Source organism: Amphiura filiformis, chromosome 4, assembly GCF_039555335.1.
Source record: "Amphiura filiformis chromosome 4, Afil_fr2py, whole genome shotgun sequence".
Classification (NCBI taxonomy): Eukaryota; Metazoa; Echinodermata; class Ophiuroidea; order Amphilepidida; family Amphiuridae; genus Amphiura; species Amphiura filiformis.
In genome coordinates, this window is record NC_092631.1 from 17,014,625 (window position 1) to 17,038,651 (window position 24,027).

The 24,027-nt window shown below is 36.7% G+C and overlaps 1 protein-coding gene across 1 annotated transcript; it reads left to right on the top strand.

Annotated features, from left to right (window-relative positions):
* Positions 1-152: 152 nt before the first annotated feature.
* LOC140150620 (acyl carrier protein-like) lies at positions 153-20,739 on the top strand. The gene is made up of 5 exons (XM_072172673.1): positions 153-393; positions 10,250-10,377; positions 11,830-11,958; positions 13,339-13,420; positions 19,848-20,739. Exons 2-5 carry the CDS (start codon positions 10,288-10,290, stop codon positions 19,931-19,933), a joined length of 387 nt encoding a protein of 128 aa, XP_072028774.1. The 5' UTR covers positions 153-393; positions 10,250-10,287; the 3' UTR covers positions 19,934-20,739.
* Positions 20,740-24,027: the final 3,288 nt, after the last annotated feature.

Sequence of the window (24,027 nt, forward strand, 5' to 3'; positions counted from 1 at the left end):
AGTCACTCCACGTACCGTGTTGCGAAGGTGGAGGAGACTAAAGCTGTATTAACGGAAACGGAAGGGGTTAAAAATGATGTAGTTTAAGTCGAACAATAGCGTGACGTAGTTTCCGGCATTGTTCCTATGCACTTTCACCCTCCTGACTAAATTATTCATGGCTTACCCTACCTGGTGGTGTAAAGTGCTACTGGTAAACATGAATATGAATTTATAACACAATGGCTAATTTAAATAAGAATGCGGCCTCATGCTAATTAGGGAGTGCCTCTTCCTATCAATTATTCCATGCCCTGGTTCTTTGTACATCAGTGGTTAACATCATTGAATACTTGCTACTGATGACGAGTACAACCAACTAAATCTTGCTGTTAATGTTTTACTGCCACACAGGTATGTAAATTGGTAAAAACTTTATTAATATATGTTAGCAGTATAACTTTATCTTTTAGGTGACATATCTTGGTCCCGGATCTTGGTAAGATATAAGATAAGGTATTTTGGCATTTATTTGAAGGAAGATGAAATTGAAAGACAAAGATCTTTGTTACAAGGATTATTACTAGACTCGCTTGCCAGTCCTATATTCGCCGTACCTATGTATATTAAGGACTGGCTTACGCCATTTTGGATGTCAATGGGAAATACACACTTAACGATTTGCGCCGATTAGAAACTTGAAAAAAAATCTTTAAAATTTCATCAATGTATATAAAAGTGGTACCAACCTTATTGTGCTTGTTAATTTAAGACTCGGTTGAAACAAAATTAAGGATCGAATGTCCAAAAAGGCAAAATTATCGTCAAAGTTCTGCCGAAATCGGCACCCTTGCGAAGAGTTCAGAATTCGAATCGGGAACGAAAATATCCGATTTTTGCGATCAAAAACACAAAATTACAACTTTAAACATACTATTGTCAAAAGACATTATTACCAAACAATATAGAATAGAAAATTTAACATCATTTTCTCAAAATATTGAAGAAATTTGCTCACTAGACATCGAAAAAGTACGCAATCCAATTCCGGTTCAAACGCGTGGGAAACTGAAAGTGCATAATCCCCACTAATTATTACTGTTCTAAAATGATCTTGCGCATGGATCTAGTAAACCCTGGAGGAGCAATGAGATTATCTATCGCATTGCTCCTTTGTGCCTATTTCAGTTTCCGACAAGCTATTTATCGAAAGGTACCTTTTGTTTATGACAAAAGAGTTCCGCCATTAAATCGGTAATTGACCTGACAGAGTATTAACGTTTTACAAGGCTGGCTACTGTCAATAAGTGATCAATTGAAAGTCGCGTGAAAGCGCCTACTTGAACGAAAGGTACCTTTTGTTCTTACAAAGCCCAAGGGTGTGATTGAGTAGCCGAAAGCACACTTTAGCCGTCGTGGTTCGGTTCATTATCACCTACCTGACTTTAGGTGCTTAATTTAAACAAATTGAATGCTTTTGCGAATCGATTACACATCAGAATGAATTAAGGCTGCCAGGTCCATGTGTCTATCGTACTTTATAATGGTAACATGTTTAAACATTAGGCATATAATTGTTTTTTCACAAATTGCCATCTAATTTTATTTCAAAAGGAGTGTGGCATGGAAACAGTGGCGTACCGGGGGGGGGGGGTAGCTTCCCTTTGAGAAGTCTTGGGATTGGATGAGGGAGGCATGGGGAGGATGGGATATGGAGAATGAGAGGATCCTAGAGGAAGAGAAAGGAAGAAGGGAAGAGAGAGAGAGAGAGAGAGAGAGAGAGTGATAAAGCGTAGGCCTAGGAAAGAATAAGGATATACAGTGAAAGGAAAAGAAAGGAATGAAAAATAAATGTAATAAATATTATACACTGCAAAAACAGTGTTTAGAAATGAAACACTTTTCTAAACACAATTTTTGCCTTCACTTTGTAAACCCGTTTAGAAGCTAAGTATCATGTGTCAAATTTCTGAACATTGGTCAGTGATGGTGTTCCAATTTCTAAACATCTGACATCAGTGTTGGATGACTCGGGACTCGGACTCGGACTCGGACTCGAGTCCTTTTTTCAAGGACTCGGACTCGGACTTGGACTCGGAAGCTAAGGACTTGGACTCGGACTCGGACTCGGACCCTAAGGACTCGGGGACTCGGCTTCGAGTCCTCCTCGAGTCCGGCAAAATAGGGTCTTTTATTTTCGTCCATTGTAAACTTCTTATGCTTGATCAATGATCACATCACATGATTAATTTAAAGCCATATTATAACATTTGCTGAGGAGGACGCCCTCACTGAATTTTTTTAATTCATTTTTTTACACGATTAAATTATACTTTATTAAACCAATATAGCCTGCAAAAATCAAGACTCTAGGTGCTGTAGTTTTGTCAAAATCGGAGATTTTGAATAAAAGGCTGATTCGGCCCTTTATTATTACGATGGAATTGTTAGTCGAACGCATACACGATGTTCATAACACATAGTATCATTAAGTATGTACACGGCGTGCGCGACGGTGATATAGACCTTTTTCCCTCTTTCCCATCATGCACTATTCCAGGGGGGTATGAGTGTCGCAAAATACATCATCTCCCCGGGGGAGTACAGAGTTATGTTCATCACATTCTGGAATACGGACATTTCGACTGGTGCCTTCATCACAAAAAAGGAATCCCCGATAATGATGATAATGGCGCCACCGTCACTAATACCTTTCGGGGGCAAAAAACAACATTTCTATGCCTTATGGACATGGTGTATTCACCCAAAAAAGTTTCCTGTTATTGAAACCTAACTTTGCATACATTTTATAGACCTAATGGTGAAAAACTGATGACGGGACACGCAGTGATATTTTACCGGCATCCGTTTCACTTTTTTTCGGAGTTGAAAATAAAACGAACACAAAATCTCTTACACAGATGTTCTGCATCGCTCCGTAACTGCATCACTCGTGTATTCAATTATTGCATAATTAGTAACATCGATGGCCTTTACGATAATCCGCATATATGGAATCAGTATGCCCATATTAAGACAACATAATTGCAAAGGCCTGGCAAAGACCATCGGATGCACACGATCTATGAGGTTGATGAACTACGTCATACCCCCCTGGAATAGTGCATTGTGGGATAGAGGGAAAAAGGTCTTTACACAACAAAGGGTCGTACCACAACATGACCGAAGGAGTGGTACGTATTGGCGACATGTGCGCTGGTAGTAAATTCCAATTTTCTTTGCTTTGCCGTAGTTGTTCGGCTCAAAAATAAAAGGGGATATATCTGACAGTAAAAGCTAACATTTTATGGCAAAGAAATGCTAATCTATTTTGTTTGAAAATGTTATAATATTGCTTTAAGTAGTTTTACATGCAAATAAATTCAGTTTGTAAATAAAAGTAGGCCTACAATCAAAAAGCAAGATTGCTTTCAGTTATATGTTTAATTGGTTAAATGGATTTTAATCATATTCGTTTGTTTTGACATGACTGCTTTGTTAGACGCAAGTCTAGAATGTACATGAATAATAATAATACTTTGGGGCACTCAAGTTAAATTTTGGTAGGGGTGTGCGGCGCCGAACTTTGGGAACTATAAGAACTGATTTGGGGGCAAAATAGGGGCTTGATGAACGGAAATTTCAACATTTTTGTGGAGGTCTGTGAACTAAAGTTGGGCCAAATTATAGGCTTTGGAGCTAACAAATTCAAAATATTTCCAAATTTGAGCTCAAGACCCACAATTTTCAGAGTGTTCGGCTCAATGAACTGGAGCATGATGCAAATGTGTTAAGGGACTGCCGGGAGCCTGAAAAGGGACCCATGACCTCTCTAAAACACAAGCCTAATATAGGGATGACCATGAAAATTTGAAGTTTCTCCTGTATTGTAGAATCATACATTATATTAAAGAGCTCATTAAGTGGAGCATTTCAGTCTTTCAATGACCTCAATAGGATAAATGGTTCTGAAGTTATGGCCAATTTTATATGCGTGTTTTGAATAGGCAGTTTGGACAGATTATGGACACCAAGTAAAAATGGCACAAAATTGAATAATTTCCAGTTTCAAATTGATTATTTTCAAAAAACGCCTTTTCAGTAACCCTTGAAAATGGATTACGTGATTCATACAAATACTTACAAGAAGAAATCATTTATAAATACGGGTTTTCATAAATGCATTCGGAGTCTTGTCTTGTGAAATAGCCTTTTTGTTCTTTATATCTTTGTACAAATCCAAGATGGCAGTCATGGAAGAAAAATTATGAACAAATTTGACCAAAAAAATGTATCACCAAATTTTGACAACTTGTTATTTAAGTCACAAAACATGTAATAAAGTTGATTTGTAGTGACGATTTTTTGTGCGAGGTTTCAGAATTTTGCATCCAAGGCCCAAAAATTATCAAAGTCCAAAAAAGTGCAAAAATCGGAAACCTTGCATAAAAATTCGTCATTACAGATCAACTTAATTACATGTTTTTTTACTTAAATAACAAGTTGTCAAAATTTGGTGATACATTTTTTACACATGAGACGCATCCATGTGCTCAGTTTCCCATGGGGTGTATCTGCATTAAAATTTGATTTTACTGCAAATTTTCTCTAAATTCTAAGTTATATTGGATGAGTCAATTTTTGTATGTTATAATAACAATATTGAACCAATTTCATGTGCAATTTTAAGATATTACCATGGTCATACTCATTACAGAGTATACTGTGCATGTTAGGCCTACGGTACTGCATAATTCTGAATCCTATTAAAGAGGGTCTAAATTTCATCATCCAAAATGCACCCCTAAATAGTTGTGAAATTTTATGAAATTGCACATGGAATTAGATAAATATATATAGTATAGTATACAAAAACTTCACTCGCCTAATATATCTTGGAATTTGGAGAAAATTTACATTAAAATCACTCTTTTATACAAATAACCTGTAGATTTCACTTTAGCTTGCTGTGGAGGGAAAACTATTGGTATCTTAAATCATGAAGTTGGCTACAGTAGATGGAAACTTCTTGTTAGGTGATTGCCCAAGATTTATTGATTGATATTTAGGGGTGCATATTTGAACTTCATCAAAACATGTTTTTGCCAAAATTACAAACAGGCTAATATGCGGTACTACTGATGCACTGTGTGTGCACTCAAGTGAAATCCATTGGTCAGTGTAGGGAGATAGTCTCTGTGTGCATAGCTCCATTTAGACTGTGTGTGTGTTCAGTCTTGCATGGTAAACATAAAAGGTGTCCAAAGGAGTGGGTTCTTGTGCTGGTCATCCCTTACTGTGAGTCTGTGATTATACTCTGTTTCCAAGGTATGCTACCTAAGGGTAAAACATTTTGACCGATCGAAAGGGAGGGTGGAAGCAATTTTTGGCACTGGGGGAACAAGCAATTTTTGGCACATATGGGGCACCTTTCAAATTAAATGCTCTAAAAAGGCTTAGAAAACAGTACGGAAACGCTTACATAATACAGATTTCCCTGCTCGCTGCGCTCGAAACATAATTATCTAAACCTTTTAAGGTTTGTAAATTGGGATCCCCAAAAAATGGCATGTACAAAGGGGTGCAAAGATTTTTGGCAGGTCGGGAGGGGGATTTTTGGCAGGCCGAGAACAATAAGCATTTTTTTTGGCAATTTCACCCCTCCCTGGGCTCAGCATAATTATTGCACAGCCCCAAAACAATACTAGGCATGCTAGGTGGGACTAGCAAGTTATGTATTTACAAGAAAAGTATTGGTGAAAACCCCGGGGCTTGAATTTGATACATAAGGACTCGGACTCGGACTCGGACTCGAACATTGAGGACTCGGACTCGGACTCGGACATCAGAAATTGGCAGGGACTCGGACTCGGACTCGGACACCAAGGACTCGGACTCGGACTCGGACTCGGATGACGAGGACTCGACTACAACACTGTCTGACATCCATATTATAAACATAACGTTTCTAAACACATTCTTGCCTTCACTTCACTGTTTTTGCAGTGAGTGTATAGACTAAACACATAACAGCTCTAGGCAGCCATTAGATATGTCAATGCCTTTATGCGTTACGTAATTGATACGCCCAGTCAGATGTTTTTCACACCTGCCAAACACAATTCACCCAATTTTGAAAACTGGACGTTGAATGTACTCATGGATATTGATTGGCAACATTTTCCAATATGTCAGCGCTCAAATCGGACACAATAGAACAATTAACCATTCAGTGCGCTGATCTTGCGCACGAAGGCGCTTAGTAGCACAGGTTAATGGGAAAGCGTGAAAATGTGAAATGATTCTTGCGATACGAGTACAGAGTAGTATAATGTATAACGCGAATATGATGAGTAGTATGTTAATAGCAAATGAGCAAAAGTAGCACAAAGGAGCATATTATAATGTGATAGTGTGATTCGTTCGATAGGAGCACATAATTCTCTCGGTCGGGCCACGTCACATCCATTCATGCATTGGAGTGAAAACAACTTATCGCATAGGCCTATTTTTATTTGCAGAGAGTCGAACCTGGCACAATAGTGTGATAGCTTGTGATACACTCCAGAGTTCAGTGAATGCGAATGTTGTTTTCACTCCAGTGCTGTTGTCAGCCGGTTCATGCCCGGATGTCCGACCGACAGAATAGCATAACTTAGCGCAAATATGCTGAGTAGCAAACGATGATAAGAGCATAGAATAGTACAATGTAGTGCGAATATGCGATTTAGTAGTAGTTTGGTAAATAGCACTGTAAAGTGTGCCGAGGCTTGTGGATCAACGTCTAGGCGTTGTACCGTATCTGTGCGTACCCGCGCACTATAAATCATTGCGCTTATAAAAAGCAATAATAACATATAGTTGCACAAGTTAATGTGAAAGCGAATGATCTGTAGTGTACATCGTGCATCATCTACCTCAAGCTTGTGCTATTCACGCGATGTTGCGCTTCTCGCACATTCCACATACCGTACTACTACTTAGCATGCTTAATAATATCATATCTCAGTCATTTTACATGATCTCGCCACAACCACAGTCTTGAACTTGCTGTACGTTTTTGCAGCATGTGATATTCGCGCGATTTTGCGTTTGTCGATTATTAAATGACTTTTTAAATTAAAGAGTCAATTCAAATCCAAACAAGATACTCGAGCATATTATGATGTTCCCTCCGACTTTATCGTCACCTTTTCAGACTTTGTGCAGAACATTTTGACACAGTCTTCATTTATAATATACAAATTTATATAAAATAAATGTTGTACTTAATTTCTCTTTGCCGGGAACCCGAGTCTAAAGTCGGCATGCTCTGATAATATACCCCTTCCCGAAAACTGCTCACCCCAGGTTTTAAAATTCTCTTTAAAGGACTCGTAATTCTAGCATTCACAATTTAATTATATGGAATAGTAAATGAGTGTTTATTACCTCGTTCTTACCTCTTCTCTTTAATTAAAAATCATACATAATTTGTGCGTTCTCAATTTAACTATATCAGTATTATGAAATGAGTTTTTATTTTTATTTTTCCAGAAAATCGCCCACCCCAGATTCTAGATTCTGAATTTCCTTCAATGTTTTTGTAATTTCTTTTTTGTATTTTTTTGTTTTCATTCAAACAACAAATATGTTCCGAAACATTCACGTTAAAAAATCAGTTAAAAAGCACGTCATTGCGAAAAAATATGAGCGAATAATATGAGGAAAATATTGGACTATTACGCGTTATTGATTTCCTCTCCCCGAGCCTTTACCAACGTTTATTGAAATTGTATTACATTACATTCATACAAAGTTACGTTATACAATTAAAAGGTAACAAAATGGCAAACTGTGTAACGCTATTTAATAGCAGTTCAATCACAACATAATTTTTTTGGCATATTGTGCATGAAATATCGATTTTTTTTTTTTCTGAAAAAAAAATGAATGCGGTCGAAAAATGATTCTCAAAATGGGCTCACCCTACAGTCTAATTTAATTTTACATACATCTTCTCTGCCTAGACCTAGTAAATTATGGTAAAACTTAAAGATTATGGTGGCAATTCTGTTACATGTCACAATCTGTGACGAATAATGTATTGGGATCACCTAATTCCGTGATTGGGATGCATTATGGGTCGCCAAAAACTGAGCTTACGAACACTATCTTTATTAACATATGATTATAACACTACTAGTCACGAGGCAATGGCCAAACGTAGAATAACTTTCAGTAAATCTCTTTATCCGATTTAACAAGATAGATCAAATTAAGTCAAGTGTTTAAACCTTCTTTGGCACATTCCCATCAAATAATTGTTAAACATAATCCAAGGATAGATCATTGTATCTAGTGTTTTTGTTGCTTTTTCTGAATAGGCCTACATGTAATTTTATTCGCATAATAATAATACGACTGGTCTCTTCAAAGAGCTTTTAAGATATTAAAATATTAAGCTATTCATATTGTCAGGGATTTTCAGCTTTTCATGCGATTTGTTAAAGCGAAACGTCTGACGACGTAGGCGGAAACTCCACTATGCATAGTGATAAGACCTTCACTTTCTATTGAAACTCGTTTGGCCATGCTTAAGGGATCTAAATTGAGCGTTTATTGCGTTTCGACAGTATTTTTTGTGGGACATGAGGGCACCTCAGACCTATCGAATTGCATTCTGAATACGAAGCATGTCTTTCTGATATCAAATAATTTTCATTGTTTGAAAATCACAATATAATACAAATTTTATGACAAATTATAAAAATTTGATATTTTTCAAATTTTTGATATATAACAGTCCTCGAAGTAAATTATATAAATCTAATGACATATTCTTAAAGTATTTATAACAGGGAGGAAAAGCCGACGGTCAATTGAAAATTTTTACCTTTCATATTGAAGATATGGATTTTTTTCCCAAAAAGACCTAATTTTTTTTGGTGTTTTGGGAAAAAAAACCCATATCTTCAATACGAAAGGTCAATATTTTCAATTGATCGTCGGCTTTTCATCCCATCTACATACACTTTAAGTATAAATCATCAGATTTATAAAGTTTACTTCAAGTACTGTTAAATATCAAAATATCAATTTTAATGATTTGCCATAAAATGTGTATTAAATTGCGAATTTCAAAAAATCAAAATTATTTGATATCAGAATGACATTCTTCGTATTCAGAATGCAATTCGATATGTCTGATGTGCTCTAATGTCCCACAATAAATACTGTCCAAACGTTCATACCCCAGCCCTTAATTCAATCAGATTTGCAAATAAAAGGCTAGCCAGATTTCCGGGTAGTTTTATTTAAAAAGTGAAATTTAGTCTTTGGTTAAATTGTTAGGATATAATTATGGTAAAGAGATTGGCATTTTAGCTTGGAACTTCTCGACATATTAGTGTACAGTGTGGTAGGGCAGTAAAGGGTTAAGCCCCCCTAAAATTACAAAACATTTCTTTGCATACATACATACATTTTGTTGATTTGAAAAATTTAAAAACCTGCGAATAAAGCAATTGTTTTCCTACCCTCCCAAAGTTCTTTCTTCTCAAAATCTTTTTGTTTTGAACAAAAATAATCACATTAAAAAAAAAATGATGCTTTCACAAAAAGTTGCACCTATACATAAAATGTACAAAAACATTCTCGATATCAATGTGTTTTTGCAGTCATCTTGCAGTATAAAACAATGATTCATTGACATGTACGGGGTTTTTCTAGGTTTTATCGAGCCTGTGTTTCAAAAATAATGGTTAAACCAATTTAGGAGTTAGGGACGCACCATTAGATTCTCAGGGGGGGGGGGGGTAGGAAGTTGGGGTCATGATTAAGATTCCTTTTAGTTTATTCCAGTTTATTATTTTGATTATAAATGCTTGTATAGAATAGAATAGAATAGAATAGAATAGAATAGAATAGAACAATGTCCTTTATTTTACCTTTTAAATAAATAAATAGATATATTTTATTATATTATTTATTATTTATGATCTTCAGTTATGGAGTTGTCTTTTTAAAGGACAGTTCTTGTTAAAAACCAACAATTGGTCAATACATTGCCAGTGTTGTCAGTGTTGGTGAGAAAAACAAGCACAATTGAAAACACACTTCATTGCTTCAAGTTCAGGATTTCAAATTATTTCCATGGTGAAGTTTTCTGGTGAAAAACTTCGGCGTAGTTTGATACGGTCATTTCACTGGTCATGCTAGCTGATAAAAGGGCAGAATTAGGTTATTATTTTGCAGCCCCGCAATTGATATTTTATTACACTTTTTACAGATTACTAGCAGCATAAACTTACCAATATAGGTATCATCATGAAGAAGACGGCATTGGTGTTGATATTCATGATAGTTTGTGCTACGGTTGTTGCATCGTATCCATGGCAACCCAAAGGCAGGGATGAGGTATGTTTTTAATAAAAGTATTACAATAATTAATAATTTGGATTTAGAGCCAATCGTTCCACCTACATAGCAAATATACAACTTGTCGACAAAATAGTTCATTATTTAAAAATAAAAACTGATATGGCTCGTATAATGCCTTGAATTGTTCAAAAACTAGAATAGTTTAAAACGTGTAAAAAACTTTGATCGAATGTGCTGGTGATTAAAACACTTTCTGAAAGTTTAAACTGACTTTCAGCACAAAAATGCACATCTTCATCATCATCTGATGACACATAGGGGGCTGTGGAATAATTATGAGCCCTGGGGAGGGTAAAATCGGGGGGCAAGGAATGTTTGACGAGCCAAAAGTGGGGGGGGCAAGCGATTTTTGGCACACATTCATGGGGCGCCTTTAAAATAAAACGCTCTAAAAAGGCTTAGGAAAACAGTACCGAAACGCTTTTAAAAATGTAACAACAAACCTCATAACCAGGGGAACATTTTTGGAACATTTTGCAGGGGTCGATTCCCCCACAACACCAACACGCCCCAACTAGGTTTGTGGTCTATGACCACCATTTGCCACTAGTTCTGAATTGTATTTCATTCTTAAACAATTCTACAGAAAACTAAACAGACTATAAATATTGTACGTAACAGGCACCTTTGAATTTCACCGCAATATATTGACAAATAACATGTCCATTGCTGACATTGGTACTTTTTAAAAGCTTCAATGTGTACTGGGTATATTTTTGTCATCAATGGTAATGATCTAATGGTCCGTAGTATGGTAGTGTTTTCCTCCTCAAATAGTTTTACAGTCATCAAAAGTTTAATATTTATACGTCACAGTTTAACATATTTTATTATGTGCATCAAAGTTTTCAATTTTTACATCAAAGCCTTTTTTAGCCCCAAATCCAGGTGTTTTATACAGGGTAAAAAGACTATTCACATGACATTCTGGTCGATTTCTCTCCGGTAACCCAGCGCTGATCAGTCCAGTAAAAGCCGTCTGTTGCACTCACTAGTGGAAAATTTAAAATGAGAATTCTTTCAAAACGATGAGAATTGGACAAAAGTATGAGAATTTAAAATTTTCTCATTTATATAAAATTTTCTCATCCAAATGAATGAGAAATATTAATTACCGTGTCAACAACCTGTCACAAGTGGTTAATTTTCTCATTTAAAACAATGTGACAGGTGGCTGACACGTTAATTGGTATTTCTCATTCATTTGAATGAGAAAGTTTTATATAAATGAGAAAATGTTAAATGCTCATACTTTTGTCCAATTCTCATCGTTTTGAAAGAATTCTCATTGCAAATTTTCCACTAGTGACTCTTCACCTGAAGCTACCTGACACGTTACCGCATGCGAAGTAACGATGTCCAGATTCACGAAGACCCACACGGGATTCTCGGAATTTCACTCCGGTGTACTTTATTTTTATTTGACAGGAAAAAGAGAGGCGTCTGGAACTTCTTATTTTGAAAGAATTGTTACAGCCATTACGAATAATGACTATTGAAGACAAAATTAAGAAAATAATAGTTGAGCAGTTGGGTGTAGACGAAGGAGATGTTACGGTAGGAGAAATAATATATACTATCAGTGCATTTGCAAACACATGTACGTAACGTCAAGTTGACACATTAATGTTGATAAGATATCTTCAGATGTAAAACCTCCCGATGTTACCGTATTTCAAAAATGTAGTTCTCAAACATATCAATTTGTAAGCGCTCTTTAGCAAAGTCATAGTTCATTGAATTTACAACCGTATGACAAAACGGGCGAAAATAGTAACTTTTTTCACAAGATTGGCAATTTAAAGAGAATTGCCCATTGGTCATGTTGGTCAATCTAATTAATGAGGCTAGTATATGGACAATATAAGTGTGATCTTTCATTTAATGACAACATAAAATTTGAAAAATATTGTAAGGAACACTTGAGGTTTTGACTTTTAAAACCTACATTTTGGTCAAAAATCGTGCTGGGATATATGATTTGTAGAAATAACTTTTGCAAAACATCAAAGTGTTTTTCACTAATATATTTCAATAATATATTGATAGATAATGAAAATCGATGTTTTGGCTGCTTCGACCATTAAGAGCCATCATATATTCTCTAAATTATCGACACAATATATTCGTTGAACAATTATTCATTATTCAATCTATTTCAAATATATATCAGTTATATTTGATGTAGAAAAATACTGGGAGTAGAATGAATAAAAAATTATAGATTAAATAACGACTAGATCTAGCTATAGATCTAAACCTAGCCGTAGCCGTTAAGCAGAAGTGACCCCTAAATGACCTTTGAGGAAATGACCCCTAAACTTTAACATTTTGACCTTTGACCCCTAAACTAAGCCATGAAATTTGTGGAAAGAGTAGCATTTTAAGCTGAAATCACCTTTTTGACCCCTGTGACCCTTGCGTAAGGGTAATTACCCTTGCGTAATGTGTGAAAGTACCAAGTCTGTACTACTTAATTTGTGCGAGAAATAGCATTTTGAAGGTATTTCGTAAATAACCGGAAGTGACCCCTAAATGACCTTTGATCCCAAATCGGTGAGCAACTTTTATGTACCTACGAAGGGCAATGCATATGTGCAAGTCCCAACTCTGAGCCATGAAATTTGTGGAAGGAGTAGCATTTTAAGCGAAAATCACGTTTTTGACCCCCGTGACCTTTGCGTCAAAATCGACCTCAGCATAAAGGAGCAGTGGACCTGTTGCCAGAAAGAAGAAGAAAGAAAGAAGAAAGAAAGAAACAGTTAGATTTCAAGACCTAGCCGTAGGTAAAGACACGTTTCACCGAATATTCTCCATGATTGTAAGACGTCGTGGGTGGTATAGTACGAAATTAACTGGTGTTCATTCTTTATCGAGTTGTCAGACAATGATGCATGTAGACGCAAAAAAAATTACTACGATTGTGTTTTTATGCAGGATGATGCTGATTTCGTCGATGACCTTGGGGCCGATTCTCTTGATACGATAGAACTTGTCATGGCATTAGAAGAAGAGTTTGGTAGGTTGTTATTATAATGTAAAATGATGTCTTGGCACGCTTATGACAAAATTCAGTGCTGGCATCAGAACTAAAATGTAACAGATTTAATTTTGGGGAACTCAAGTGGCAAAATTCTCATTATACCCGCATGCAGAGCACGCAGGGTATATTGCCATGCCATACTGTGGTTTCTCCTCCTCCTCTTCCTCCTCCTCCTCCTCCCCCTCCACTTCCTCCTCCATCTTCTCCATCTTCTCCTATCAAACACATCCTTTGGTCAAGGCTAGCGCTAAAACTACAAGGGCCCCAGGGCTCATATGTGGTACATAGGTCAAAGGTCATGGGCCCCAGGGTCCCCAAATGTAAAAACACAAAGCATGCCGTTTCTCATCAAATGAAGCAGCCTCAGGGCCCAGAGTTAGTACACTGATAGCCCAGGGGTACTCTATAAATACAAGTATATATGAGCCCCACATGTCATATACTATGGACCCCAGGGCCCTAATGTTAAAAAAGGGGCAACAGATTGACGAGGCTAGCTCTAAAACTACAAGGGCACTAGAGCTTATATGTGGCACATGTATGAGCCCTAAGTTGTAGATAGGCCTCTTGCCATTTTTGGCCCCAGATGTTCAAGGCTAGGGGCCCCAGAGGCCCAAATCTTAAAACAAAGGGCGGCCGTTTCTCAGCAAATAAAGTAGCTACAGGGTTTAGATTTAGTATACTAATAGTTCTTAAGCATTAAATTGTTAAATGTATATATGAGCCCCATGTGTCACATAATATGGGCCCCAGGGCCCCAAACGCTAAAACATAGGGTTGGCCGTTACTCGGTAAATAAAGCAGCTACAATACCCAGCTTGAGTCTACTGATAGCAGCTAAGAATTATACTTCAACATATGTACATGAGCCCCATAAGTCAAACATTATGGGCCCCAGGGCCCCAAATGTTAAAACAAAGGGCCGGCTGTTTCTCGTCAAATAAAGCAGCTTCAGGGCTCAGAGATTGTACACAGGTTGCACCTCAGAATTATATTGTTATATGAACATATCAGCCCCATATGTCACATAATATGGGCCCCAGGGGCCCAAATGCTAAAACATAGGGCCAGCCGTTACTCAGTAAATAAAGCAGCTACAGTGCCCAGCTTGAGTCTACCGAGAGCACCTGAGAATTATACTTCATTATATGTTCATGAACCTCATAAGTCAAATACTATGGGCCCCAGGGCCTCAAATGTTAAAACAAAGGGCCGGTCGTTTCTCATCAAATAAAGCAGCTTCAGGGCTCAGAGTTTGTACAGAGATTGCACCTGAGAATTATATTGTTACTAATACCCACCCCATACACGTAGGACTAAACAGATCCACAGAAAATAGCGTAATTATAATATAGATGACATCAACGTTAAGGCTGTTCCAGTTAAATTACATACCCATTGGCTGTTCCATTTAATTTACATACTCCCTCTGAAATGGATGTTCCATTTAATTTACATACTCCCTCTGGAATAGATTTCCCCTATATATTGTGAATTTCAATCTATCAAATTACATAGCCTCACTGTGAATAAGAGAAACAGACAACAGCAACCTATGTAGAGTAAGTGGGAGGGGACCCCGGGGTCGGATGATATAACGAACATGAACTTCTTGCCAGGACAGTATTACACCCACCTACCGAGTCAGTGACTCCCGTACAACCTACGACGCGACGGCCTCAGACAAATCTACAGACAAACCTACAAACAGATCTATAGAGGATACTGTATTATTATATAGATATGTACATGTATGAGCCCCAGTTTCACAATTTACACATTTTGTCGCCCAATTGGGCGACTTTCTTTAGAAATTCTTTATTTTAAGTGGTACGAGAGTGCAACTTCAATTAAAATAAAGCTTGTGAATTGGACTTTCACTTTTTACACATTTTCCGCCCAATTGGGCGACTTTTAACAGTTTCTTTATGTTAAGTCCTCAGTAAATAAGGACTGTTAGTTTGTCTACACCGAAAACATGCGGGTATAGCCGTATTTGTGTACAAATATAAGGCCCTCTAGTTTAAAATCTATACCCTACCTGAATCTTTATGACCAGCTGAATATTGTATAGTGGTTTTAAGAAATATTGAAATTTTAATCTAAAAATAGAAACATATAGAAATTATAGAAACATATAATCCATTAATCACTAATATACGTCACCTATCAATTCTGAATGGAATGAACGCATTACCAAATTATGTGGTATGATTAAGCAAAATCAGTCTGAAGTCGGACATATTCAATTATTAGTTTCCGGATTGTAAAGACCATTAGTAAAGCTTCCATTTTGCAGAAATTTGGAACCAGTTCAGTATGAGCGGTTAAAGTGTTTCAAAAAACAGTAGGAAACAAAAAGAAATACTTTAATCCTTTTAAGGGATCTGGAATGAACGTTTTGAGCGTTTCGACAGTATTTTTTGTGGGACATGAGAGCATATCAGACATATCGAATTGCATTCTGAATACGAAGAATGTCTTTCTGATATCAAATAATTTTCATTTTTGAAATTCATGATATAATACAAATTTTATGACAAATTATTAAAATTTGATATTTTTCACATTTTGATATATAACAGTCCTCGAAGTAAATTTTATAAATCTAATGATATATTCTTAAAGTGTATGTAGCTGGGAGGAAAAGCCGACGATCAATTGAAAATTTTGACCTTTCATATTGAAGATATGGATTTTGTTCCCAAAAAGACCTAATTTTGTTTGGTGTTTTGGGAAATACGAAAGGTCAAAATTTTCAATTGAGCGTCGGATTTTCATCCCACCTACATACACGTTAAGTTAAAAAGATTTATAAAGTTTACTTCGAGTACTGTTAAATATCAAAAATATCAATTTTAATCATTTGCCATAAAATGTGTATTATATTGCGAATTTCAAAAACTCAAAATTATTTGATATCAGAAGGACATTCTTCGTATTCAGAATGCAATTCGATATGTCGGATGTGCTCTCATGTCCCACAATAAATACTGTCCAAACGTTCATACCCCAGCCCTTAATATTTTCCTATATCTCAAAATCAATATTTCCGACTGATTTTGCTTGAGTGTACGTACTTTTTATAAAACAAACACATACGCATTGGAAGACATGTACCAACATACTGAGAAAGGTAATTTCAATCCTAGAACTCTAAAGTTACCACGCAGGCTGTTGGGTACATGTATAAATGAGTTGTTTTAATTATTAGACATAATCATTAGATAAGTACGAGAATAACAATTTACTCACAATGCATTTTGATTTGACCTAGGTACATATTCGCCGTCGTCTGGGCCGTTCCTAGGTATTTTGCCGCCGTAGGCAAAGCCTCTCCCTGCCGCCCCACCAAAGCATACCAAAAAAGTGTTAAGGGGGGTTACCCCCTTGAAAACTCATTAAGTTTTGACCTATCATGATGCAGTCATGTATACAGTAGAATTCACCACGACCTTTGGAGGACAAACCCCATTAAAAGCTATTAAACCAAGATAACACTCATTGAAAACAGCTCAACTGATTAAATCAGATCTTCTCTGGTTGTGCACATGTGTCTGTTTTTATATGTGCGGTATCGCAATGAGCTGGTATTAGCTTCAGTTGGGTAACCGATTATAACGGAAACGCAAGCAAACAATGGTATGTAGACCTTTGTTCACGAAATGAGACAATGGTCTGCTTTTTGTCAACCAGCATTCTTGAAAATGAGCAACATGATGATTGTTGACTTAACACGGTTTGGAAATAATTTCTTCATATTTTTTGGTTTTATCTGTCGTTTACATATCCTTCCTAAAACACAAAAGTGCGACTATTTCCAAACACCTAAATTAGCTAAGAATTTAGGGCATGTTACAAAACTATATTTTCTAAAATTTCATAGAATAGTTTAAATGTAGCTTGTACCGTTTTTTTGTGGCATCCTTCAGAACTGAGCGGTCCGTTACCAATATTAGCTAATATTTTCGGTCAAATCTCCATTCAATTAACACGGGGAGTTGGCTAGCAATGAGCTAGCTATGCCTTGCACTCACTCATATTTTACGAAAGTGTGACTATTTCTGAACATCTAACCTAGCTGTAATTTTAGGTCATGTTAGAGAAATATATTTGCTAGAAGTTTGGAGAATAGTTTAAATATTGGCCGGTTATTTTTCATACAGTGATGTTAACTAGGCAAATTCATATACTTCTATACATACACTATTTGTAAAGGTCACGCGTCAATGGTGAGAGCACTGTGTATTGTGTATAGGAAAACGGACAGTAACTGCAGTATGTTTCTTTACTGCCCACGACCGTTTTCCAAAGTGGCGTAGATTTCTTTTTGATATTGAGGGGATGGGGTTGCCCCTTTTGGCGTCATAACAAGTTTATGGTACAAATGCGCTATTTTAAAGCTAAACTGTTGAAATATGGTGCCAAAATGGAATAAATTTGAGCAAAGCGGGAACAATTGCACTTCTGTGACTAAAAATGGCCAAGGTTAATTTGTCAGAAACCCACAAACAGGCGTCAACATGGGGGGATGATTGTATGGCCCATCCCCGGCCAAATTATTGGGGATTTATCCTCCCCCACCCCCCCACCCCGGATCTACGCCAATGGTTTTTCTTCTTTTCTGTATTTTTTATCCCACTTTTTGTTCTTCTTCGGCACTTAGTGTTTTCTGTTTCTTTTCTTCTATTTTTTCTTCTGTTTTTCTTTTTTCTTCAGTTTTTTCACCGCCCATTTTCATCTTCCTTTTCTCCGCCCTGTTTTTTCTTTCTTTTCTCCGCCCCATGTCTTCTTTCCTTTTCTCTGTCCCGTTTCTTTTCTTATTCTCAGGTCTCCCTTTTCCTTTTCCACCCTGTTTTCTGTTTCTCTTTTCGCCCCTTTTTATTTTTCCTCCCATTTTTTTCATTTTATCTGCCTTCATTTTTCTCCCATTTTCTTTCTCCATTCCCGTTTTTTTTTGCTTTTTTGCTTTTTGCGCACATTTTTTGCGCCCCTCTCCGTTTGCCGCCCTAGGCGACCGCCTTACCTAGCCTAATGGTCGGAACGGCCCTGACCGCCGTAGTGACTATGTCATATCTTAGTTACTCGTTCACGTTTGGTTTGTACACCTGTTAGCAACCCAATGTCTTTTTGTTGTGATCATTTTGATTGTGAATCGTGCTCAACACATAGAGCCTGGTAACAACTTATTTTGACACCACACTACGACGGCGAATATCAAACTATCAAACTGGCAGACAAGAAAACATGTCACTATTAAATTGTACACTAACGGGTAAAATACAGATTATTTAGTCACGGAACTAACACCCTAGTTATTTGGTACATAGATGTTCCCAATTTGACAAGATGAAGCACATACCAAACAACCCATCAAACACAAAACGGGTTCAAAACGTTTTTAACATTGTTTATTTTGGATTTTTGGTTTTAGTAAAAAGTTTTAATAACATTAAATGTCGGATTATATAAAGATCATGAAATGTTTTCAAAATGTTATTGTAAAATAGTTTTTGCAAACATATTTAAGTGCCAAATATTTTGTCAACCCTTTAATAACATTATGTTAGAATATTGACAATAAGTTATCAAAAAACGTTTTTAAATGTTATGAAAACGTTTTATACCCTTTATATAACCCGACAGTTTATCGTTCTCTGGCAACCATTTCTAACCTTTTGCGAATGAAGTTGAAAATGTTTTGTGTTTTGCTGGGAAGACAAAGTAAAACTCTTGATTGCGTAGAGGGTTTGTTAGCGGAATCCAATCCGATGCAATCCAATGAAATCTAATCCAGGGCTATCTTCAACGCGAACGTCATGCCAGTTAAGCGGGTTGCAAAAACCTCGACATGCTGTAAAAATCATCATATTTCAACGCCACCCGTGCGCTTTAGACGACGTTGATGTCCAAAATGTGAAATCGTTATGCCATTTTTTATACGGAAAGTATATATCACACACATTTCGATGGACGATCTCTGCTCGTATAAATAAGGCCCATTTTTAACACATCGCTGTAGACTTATTATAATGATTTGTTACAAACAAAAATTAATCATAATAATAATTAGACTTTCCTTCGTATGTTCATTATCCTTGATTGTCTTTAACATATTGTAAAATGGACAAATTGTGTGCATTTTTAACGATGTCTCCACGATCATTTTGAACGTGCAAAATCTTCAAAACTGACCAAATACACGTCCTTGCTTCGATACAGGAGAGTGGTTTTGAATAGATCGAGGGGCGTACGATCACGGCGTTCAGAAATCGCAATCTTTCTATTTACCTGGAATATCCCTACGCGTAAATGAAGCCATTGCAATGATACATAGTGTATCAACAGCAGTGAACATTGAATTATTATACATTATAGGCATGGTCTATTTTTTTGTCCACAGAAATTGAGATTTCCGACGAGGATGCCGAGAATATTGTAACCGTAGAATCCGCCATTGACTACATAAGGGCAAGAATAGATGGGTAGCTTATCAGTACTGTCGGATCGACACATCTCTAGTCCGATCTGAATGCAAATATCGTCGAATATGTGTCTCAATAATTATCTGATTATCATTTAATGGACCTATTGGTCTAGGATATGGAATGTCTTCAAACTTACATACAATGTCAATTATTGTTCCTTTTATGCATCTACTATATGTGTGAAAAAAACAAGAATATTTTCTTGTGAATACCATAAAACAATAGTTTGGATAAAAGCTGGCGCATGTCAGTAAACTTTGTGCGCATTTTTGCCGCTAATGAGGATGCTGTAAAGGGAAATCCCCCTTCAGCGTTAGATTTTAACGTCTGACAACCACTTCTTAAAGATATACCATTAAACTTGTAATAAGCGAAACTATATTTAAAAGTTTTATCAGGTTTTTATAGTTCAAGTTTATTTATTTTATTAATGTTATTAATGTTATAACAATGGAAAATGGAAGATAAAATATGCATTATGATATTACTTAGATAACCCACAAGAACACGAAGAGTAAGGAAGTATTGATGCCGCAAAGACACAAAGTGTGAGGTTTGTGACATCCAATCCGTATAAGATGGGATTTAATAAGATATTATAATAAATTGCATTTATTGATACAAACCTGGACTGAAATGAGAAGTGTATGATTCCATCACTAACAGATCATTCTTGAAAGAGCAGTGTCAACTTATATTATTCCAATTAAATCAATTGGTTTGGACAGGCATGACCCTAGTAAAAAAACAGACAAGTCTATCACTATGGACCACAATCACCTCATCCTAATGGCATAGTTCAATAACCTCAATAAAGAATCATAGTGCAAAATCTAACCACAAGTTGCAGAGTATGAGTTTTTGTACCCAAATTGTCAAAGTTCATTCAAGGAATGTACAAATGTATTGGGGTTAAAGAACTGTGCCTGATAGATGAGCATGTTGTGGATCCTAGTGTATGTTTGAAATAGCCAATGCTGGAGATTGTTTCAATGATTGATCACGTGAGTTTCATATCCCAAACACACTACGTATTCACGACGTTCGCTGACGTTGGACTTAGGTTGCCATTAAAATCTGTGAACTCGTATTCGTGTAGTGACAACGTTATTTTCGACGTTGATTTGTGGACGTTGATATAACATCATTATGACGTTGTAACGACGTTGTTTCGACGTTGATGCAATGTTTGACCAGACCTGGTGACAACGTTTGAGTAATACGTTCAGAAAACGTTACACAAATACGTATTTGAAAATATTTTAGATGTTGACACCATGGAATGTAAATTCTTCAATTTCAAGGAGATTGTTGTCCAGCCGAAATGTCTCCATCGTGTCGTTTGACGATCACCTTTAGGCGTCAAACTCAAAGTAACGACTTCTAGAGCATTATATTGTTGCCGGATGTTAATATAATGTCATAATCACGTTATCTCGACGTATGAAGCACGTGGTTGAAACGTGGTTTCAAAGTCAGGAACTGACCCAGATACAACGACATCTACGGACGTCGAGTACGCAAATTTATGACGTTGGTTCGACGTATAAAGCACGTTATTACAACGCCGCATAAATGGTCTGACCCCGATACAACGTAATCTAGGGACGTCGTAATTACGTTAATTTGTGAACTCGTATTCGTGTTGTGATTTTCGGACGTTGATATAACGTCATAGTGACGTTGTTTCGACGTTCACAACTTGACGTCGAAACAACGTCATAATGACGTTACATTAACGTTTGGGAATAACGATATCACAACACGAATTTAAGTACAGATTTACAGATTCACAGATTTACGTACTTACAACGTCCATATATTACGTTTGTACAACTTTATATAACTTTTAGACAACGTTGTAACAACGAAAAACTGTTACCTGATGCAAATGCATCTTGTCAAGTTTTTAATGCGGCTTGTAAGCCATGGCTTATCATTAGAGTGCATTTTTGATTTAACAAGAGGAAAACACAAGTCAATTGCGTGTTCGAGCTTTTCATAGAACACATTGCATTTTTCTTGAGTATCACTAGACTGTAAGATTTCCTGCCAATCCTGATCTTGGGCCCACACACCAAAAGCTCGTAATCCAGACTCACGTAATGGTCGAGAAACACGCATCTCATTTTTGTGTTTTAACCTGGTATAAACACTCGGCGTCCACAAGACACACAGATGGTCACTCTTGCCAATTGGTGACAATGGAACAGGTTTTTTGTAGTGAGTCTTGAGCATGTAGTTTGTGAGCAAAAGGTCAAGGATTGCATCCCCTCTTGTTGGAAAGTCAATAAGCTGATGTAAGTTATTGCCATTAACAATTTGCTGTATATTCATTCGGTTAAAATCACCTAAGATAACTATACCAATATCAGGATATAGTCAAAAGTCTGCAACAAATGTATCTTAAGTAAATCCTGCTAGGGAGAGTCAGTTACGATATATACCGCGCAAATTGCAAAATAATTGTTAAATGGTTCATGGAATGATGTGGGGCCATGATAGTGGTCAGCGACAATCTGCAAAGTGTGTTGAGGCTTGTGGATCTACGTCTAGGCGTTGTGCCTGTGCGTAGCGCACTATAAATCACTGCGGGTTTTTTTCATGTGCAATTCCAGGCGATCTGTAAATAATTGAGCTAGAATAATTGATGGTTCAATAGACATTGACCTTTGTTACCATCATTTACCATGATAAAAAAACATCTTAGCCGTGGCGAGCTATGACAAGCGGAACATAACAAAAAGGGCCAGGTGTATATGATTCAATGGATATTGACCTTTGTTACCATCATTTACCATGATAACGAAACATCCTAGCCGTGGCGAGCTATTCTTTTTAAAATTGTTATAGAAGACTAACAACTTGACACTTTTTTCATAAAAATCGGAGTATTTGACAGGTTTTGACCCCGTGGACATGGTGGAGGTCAAATGGTGACCTCTGACCTTACTGTTATAACTCCAGGAGGGAATGCCCCAAATAGATACTGTTATAACTCCAGGAGGGAATGCCCCAAATAGGTAAAAGTATACTTGGATCGCTATGACAAAAGGAATAACTTTCAACAGCATTTAAGCAATTTTGAGTTTTGATCTCTGTACGAACTTTGACTCTCCATAACCCAAAATGATCAATGCTGACAGAGGTACAGTAAACATTTTTGACATGGGTGGTCTTGAGAACCAGAATCTATCAAAAAACAAAACTATGGACACCAAACCCAAACGGTAGTTTTTGTCTGTATAGGCTACCAACGAAACATAATTATTATGCACATTCCGTTTCATGTCACGGAAAAATGTCGATCAGACTATCTTTGCCGGGCAGGGTATAGGCCATGACGTGTAGGCCTATGTGTTGGCCCTACGTGCCGAACGTACATTTCAAAGTATTTGCATAAGTCGTTTGCATGAAATTGTAATTGTCATCTAATATAAAACAAACAAAAACAATATTATTTGAAGTTTTAAGAAAAAAAAATCCTTTTATTTCATATTTTACTTACTTCACCCTATTTTACCACGGTAAATTAAGATGGCGGTAAATTACCGGTGATTTACCATGTAAAGTAACAGGTAAATTTACCATGTAAATTAATCGGTAAATTTACCATGTAAATTAACCGGTAAATTTACCATGTAAATTAACCGGTAAATTTACCATGTAAATTAACCGGTAATTTTCCATGTAAATTAACCGGTAATTTCCCATGTAAATTAACCGGTAATTTACCATGTAAATTAACCGGTAATTTACCATTTCCCAAGACGAAGGGGGGGGTCAACAAAGTTTTGGGTTCACGAAGAGAAGAGGGGGGGGGTTAAAAATGGAACACGAAAAATAGCATTTCTGAACACTCCATAAAATCAGTTGATGATTTTTCAGCAGGAGGGTTAGAGTTCATAGAGGAAACGTTAAAGGTTAGTAGATTAGGTCACCCAGGCACATCACTAATGTGTTTCACGAGTTGTAATACCGACAGGTAAAAACATTGATTCCTTAAGGGATCTAAAATGAGCGTTTATTGCGTTTCGACAGTATTTTTTGTGGGACATGAAAGCACCTCAGACCTATCGAATTGCATTCTGAATA

Coding starts and splice junctions, on each gene's coding strand:
- LOC140150620 (XM_072172673.1), top strand. CDS start 10,288: ATGAAGAAGACGGCATTGGTGTTGATATTCATGATAGTTTGTGCTACG. Junction 10,378..11,829: donor AACCCAAAGGCAGGGATGAG/GTATGTTTTTAA, acceptor TTTATTTGACAG/GAAAAAGAGAGGCGTCTGGA. Junction 13,421..19,847: donor GGCATTAGAAGAAGAGTTTG/GTAGGTTGTTAT, acceptor TTTTGTCCACAG/AAATTGAGATTTCCGACGAG.